The 2,172-nt window shown below is 46.1% G+C and overlaps 1 protein-coding gene and 1 pseudogene across 1 annotated transcript; both read right to left on the reverse strand.

The window, feature by feature from the left end:
- Positions 1-463: 463 nt before the first annotated feature.
- LOC149254007 (benzyl alcohol O-benzoyltransferase pseudogene) lies at positions 464-1,129 on the reverse strand (annotated as a pseudogene).
- A 5-nt stretch (positions 1,130-1,134) lies between these two features.
- On the reverse strand, positions 1,135-1,896 carry LOC149254008 (benzyl alcohol O-benzoyltransferase-like). The gene is made up of 2 exons (XM_089454656.1): positions 1,465-1,896; positions 1,135-1,374 (listed from the first exon to the last, which is right to left on the reverse strand). Exons 1-2 carry the CDS (start codon positions 1,894-1,896, stop codon positions 1,135-1,137), a joined length of 672 nt encoding a protein of 223 aa, XP_089310782.1.
- Between the last annotated feature and the right edge of the window lie 276 nt (positions 1,897-2,172).

The raw sequence follows: 2,172 nt of genomic DNA on the forward strand, positions 1-2,172 counted from the left end.
AAACAAGCCTGGATTCCCACATTGGAATTGGATGAAGTTATTCTTATCGGAGGAATGTACCCGGTGCCAAGGGATCAAGAGATTGTTGTTGAGATTTTTGGATGTTAATCCAGACGAGGCCATCCAAAGTGGAATTTTGCGGGCTAATGTAATGGAACTTCTTTTACTCGATGTAACTCCACTTTCTCTTAGATTAGAAACACGGCGGGGTTTTCGCTAGGTTAATAAGAAGAAAGATAACAATCTCAATGAATAAGAATCATATATTCTCAACTGATGAAACGAATCCCAACGACCTTTGTACCGTACACAACTCAAGAATTTGCAGTGTGCCAATTTACTTCACAGAAATACAAGGACACTCTTGCGCAGTGTGCCGATTTTATTCACGTAAGAGCAACTTAATATTTGATTTTATGCAATTAACAGCAATTTAATATAATTAAGCTTAGAGATTGCTATTTTATGGGGAGGATCGTAGATATGGGGCTGCGTTCTCGATAGCTTCATTGATTTCTGCTTCAAATATATGCATAGCAGCCGGCGGCAAACATACTGGAACCACTATGCCCTCCACCCCACTTCTGTTACGATAAGGGATGAGGAAGCTTGCCAAGCCCGCCATTGCCGCTGGTCCCACTCCACCTTGTGCTGGCCCGGCGTAGGCTGCTCTTCCCCACCCCAAATCCACATCTCCAAACCGGATCTTAGTACAGTCCGCGACCGCATAGGTGCCCACCACTGTGAAGAGAGGGCGCCCTCTCAACTCCATCAAATCTATCACTGATCGCATGTACTCGCCATTCACGCTCATTTTCGCTTGGCGGATCAACTTCACAGCGAAGGACAACTGTTTGGTTGCCAGCTCTCCTGCGGTCGTCTTAGCGCACGGGAAAATGATCCCATTACCGTAGAAGTTTTCGGGAATCGGCGGGTCGAATCTCGCTCGGCCATCCAGCATGAATACGAACCGAATTTCCTGCTCAGAGGGCAGCTGGAGAGCCCTCGTTCTCGAACGCCACAAACAGGCCGATAGAACTTCAAAGGTCGGGCACTTGCCTTGCCCTACTGCTTGTCTCTTCAGCGACTCGATCTCCTTCGGCCCGAAAAAGAATGATCTCTGCCTCATCTCCTTCACGTTCGCCATCTGTCTTTGTCTTCGATTTGATCATATTCGTAGTGGGGGAATTTAACTGTGGGATTCGTCCGCGGTCGGAGGATTTCTCTTTCCCAGACTGGACGAACCGAAGGCCTCGCAGCCCCTCTCGCCATTTCGCCAAGAGCTTTCAAGAATTGAACGAGGCCAAGCGCGTCGCTCATGGTGTGATTCAAACTAAAGGCGAAAATGAACCCTCCGCATCTCAACCGCGTTACCTGAAATATCGTGATAAGCAACACGTTTAAAAAACATAATTTCGACTGGAATATGAATTGCGTTCATCAAAAAATGAGTTATCAATTAACCTGAATGAGGAGGAGGGGAGAATTGGTAATAGTTTCAGAGCTCGGCACATCATGCAGCAGATCAGCCAAGCAGGGGAAAGGCGGGTGCAGGTCTCCGAATTCCTCCATGGAAACGTCGGCATCAGCTTCCACAAACAGCACGCCTTCGCTCGTGCAGTCCACGAGGAGCTTACCGAAGGGCGCTTCTCTCAATCTTCCGGCAAAAGGATAGTGAAACACCAAAACCTTCGCCAGCGCCTCTCTGATAACTTTGGCTGGATCCTCACCTTTTTTCGACGGATCGAACCGATAGAATTGAAGGTTGGGAATATGAAATCTGAGAGACAGTTGATCATCTAGATTGGAAAGGTATAGCAACCCTTTGGGAGTAGGCAGGAGAGGATCGACAAGGATAGCCGGCTTTCTGGTGACCTTCATATTCAGAGCAGCCATGAAAACAAAGCTGTGGAGAATCAATGAAAGGCTATGAAGCGAGCACGCAATCGAAGATGGATGAGACGCTGAAGCCTGCGTTTGGTGAGATATATATAAATCGAAGCCCGCCTTTTTCTACTGATGTGACCAGTAAAACGAATACCAGCCGCCATGAAAGACTAAACATGAAAGATGTAAAACAAAGGTGACGTCATATGTTTTTATGGAATTGGATTCTTAAATTTTTATTTTTATAATAGTTTTTTTTTTAAATTCAAGGAAATGGTATTATAA

This window comes from Pinus tabuliformis, chromosome 7 (genome assembly GCF_031772625.1).
Source record: "Pinus tabuliformis cultivar Carrire ecotype Pingquan chromosome 7, CPIR1, whole genome shotgun sequence".
In the NCBI taxonomy this organism is placed as follows: Eukaryota; Viridiplantae; Streptophyta; class Pinopsida; order Pinales; family Pinaceae; genus Pinus; species Pinus tabuliformis.